The 2,446-nt window shown below is 63.6% G+C and overlaps 2 protein-coding genes across 2 annotated transcripts; both read left to right on the top strand.

The window, feature by feature from the left end:
- The first annotated feature begins 6 nt into the window (after nt 1-6).
- LOC113942115 (retinol dehydrogenase 16-like) lies at nt 7-1,230 on the top strand. Its single transcript, XM_027633251.1, has 3 exons — nt 7-101; nt 525-688; nt 843-1,230. Exons 1-3 carry the CDS (start codon nt 25-27, stop codon nt 1,058-1,060), a joined length of 459 nt encoding a protein of 152 aa, XP_027489052.1. The 5' UTR covers nt 7-24; the 3' UTR covers nt 1,061-1,230.
- A 43-nt stretch (nt 1,231-1,273) lies between these two features.
- LOC113942114 (retinol dehydrogenase 16-like) lies at nt 1,274-2,441 on the top strand (the record flags this gene model as incomplete). Its single annotated transcript, XM_027633250.1, is given in 3 exon segments — nt 1,274-1,793; nt 1,796-2,117; nt 2,242-2,441. Coding segments are annotated over 3 exon segments (567 nt in total), but the record flags the coding sequence as incomplete, so codon positions are not given.
- Between the last annotated feature and the right edge of the window lie 5 nt (nt 2,442-2,446).

The raw sequence follows: 2,446 nt of genomic DNA, 5'->3' as shown, positions 1-2,446 counted from the left end.
CGCGTGGTCAATGTGGCCAGTGTGATGGGCCGCGTCTCCTGTTTCGGCGGCGGGTACTGCATCTCCAAGTTCGGCGTGGAGGCTTTCTCCGACAGCCTCAGGTGAGTCTGGCGTGGCACCATCCTGATTTCCCAATTTGTTTTTCTGGACTTTGCCTGGCACAGCTCTCAGTCCCCATCCTCACGGCACCACAGCCGAGCACAGGTCGATGGGTTGTAGCTGCTGCTGAAGCGTGAACGGCGCCTGTCCTGGCACGGAGCCTCCCTATCAGATCCTGCCCCCATCTGGGATCGGTTGGGACACAGCCCTGCAGTCCTGACCTTCATTTGTCCCCAGACCAGTCCATCCAGATGTGGCACATGTTTGCTCACACGCTGCCTCAGCCACGTGCTCAGACACGGGGTCCAGCTGGATGGTCTTACTCTGCTTCTCTGGCACGAGGCTGTGGTAAATCTCAGGGGAGAGGCAGCCATGGACACATTCCAGTGCTGATCCCGTGTCCCATGGCACTTGGTCCCTTCCAGGCTTGAGATGCGCAACTTCGGGGTGAAGGTCAGTGTGATCGAGCCAGGCTACTTCAACACGATGATCACCAACGTCGAGAACCTGGAGAGAAATTTTCTTTCTACCTGGGAGAAGCTTCCAGAGGAAATCCAAACAAGTTATGGGGAGAGTTACTTGAAGCAGTGTAAGTACCTCTCCCAAAGGCTGAGTGATGCCGTTTCTCTCCGGACATGAGGCACATCCCCGGAATCAGGGGGATCCCATGGGGGTCCCACCAGCCCGACACCCCACCAAGCTGCTTGGCTTCAGGGTCTCAGTGGCATTTTCTGCCTCTGCAGTTGTGGCATCACTGAAGATAATGCAGAAGAGCTACAACTCCGACCTGTCTCTGGTCACGAACTGCATGGAGCACGCACTGACCAGCCTCCACCCCCGTGCCCGCTACTCGGCCGGCTGGGACGCCAAGCTGCTCTACATCCCCCTCAGCTACCTGCCCTCGGCCCTCACAGACGCCGTGTTCACCCTGTTCTACCCCAAATCCACGGGGAAAGCCTAAGGCAGGGATGCCAGGCTGAGGCACTGCGATGCCTGAGGCAGGGCCTGGTGACGTGCGGTGGGATCTGGCGGCGCAAGGTGAGATCCGACATCGCCCGAGGCCATGCTGAGGTCCCCGAGTTTGTTCCCTGCCCACAGGCAGCTTTGTCCTGAATAAAGACTCCCCCTTACTCTCCTGGCACAGTGGTGGCACTGAGGCTGTGTCATGGGGGCTCCTGGGGGTTCTGGCTGTTCCCCCAAGTGCTGCTCCACACAGGGTCTGGGCCCCACTGGGGGTGCCACTGCTGGACTTGTCCAAAGTGGCACTCCAGGGACTCACACACACAAATCAAACCCACACTTGTTCTAACCTGGGCAGATTTGCCTCTGGGCACAGGGCTGGGAAGCCTCTAATAGCATTTTCCTCCTCCACTTCCTCCTCCTCCTCCTGCAGAGCCGCTCAGTGGGGGCTGCCCCACCCCACTGCCATGGCTGGGGACACCGTCCCCCACCAAAGCCGGGTGAGAGGGAAGGGTCCAAGGTTGCTGCTGGAGGGTGGAACCAAACCCAGCTCTGGGGGGCAGCGCATTCACCTGCTCAGGGCACAGCAGAGCCCCAGGGACAGGGAGTGGTGCAAGGCAGAGCTGGGGATTGCAAACCAGGAAGGCAAACTTCGCCCCAGGTTCTGCCGCAATCCCGGCTCTGTATAAATGGCCCGAGTGCCGCCGGCCCGGGCTGTCACTGAGCGGTGCCGCTGCCGAGGATGTGGCTGTACGTGGCGGCGGGGCTGGCGGGGCTGCTCCTGCTGCGGCGCTGGCACCGGGAGCGGCAGACGGTGCCGGGGCTCTGGGAGAAGCACGTGCTGATCACGGGCTGCGACAGCGGCTTCGGGAACCTGCTGGCGCGGCAGCTGGACGGGCGCGGGCTGCGGGTCCTGGCCGCCTGCCTGACCGAGGCCGGGGCGGCGCGGCTGCGGGCGGCCACCTCGCCGCGGCTCCAGACCGTCCTGCTGGACGTCACCTCCAGCCAGAGCATCGCCGCCGCCAGCGCCTGGGTGCGGGAGCGCGTGGGTGACCGAGGTAGGCTGGGGCAGACACCCCGTTGTCCCCCCCGTTGTCACCCCAGCAGCCCCCTCCCGCCTGCTCTGGCACAGCCGGGGCTGGGGCCGTGGAGCAGCCCCGGCTCATCCCGTCCCCTCTGCAGGGCTCTGGGGGCTGGTGAACAACGCAGGGATCGCCATCCCCACCGCCCCCAACGAGTGGCTGACCAAGGATGACTTCGTGAAGGTGCTGGATGTGAACCTGGTGGGGCTGGTGGAGGTGACCCTGAGCCTCCTGCCGCTGGTGCGGCGGGCGCGGGGCCGCGTGGTCAATGTGGCCAGTGTGATGGGCCGCGTCTCCTGTTTCGG

This window comes from Corapipo altera, unplaced genomic scaffold, assembly GCF_003945725.1.
Source record: "Corapipo altera isolate COAL_440 unplaced genomic scaffold, ASM394572v1 66343, whole genome shotgun sequence".
Lineage (NCBI taxonomy): Eukaryota > Metazoa > Chordata > Aves > Passeriformes > Pipridae > Corapipo > Corapipo altera.
The sequence above is the reverse complement of the archived record's forward strand: the minus strand, read 5'-3'. Positions and strand labels throughout refer to the sequence as shown.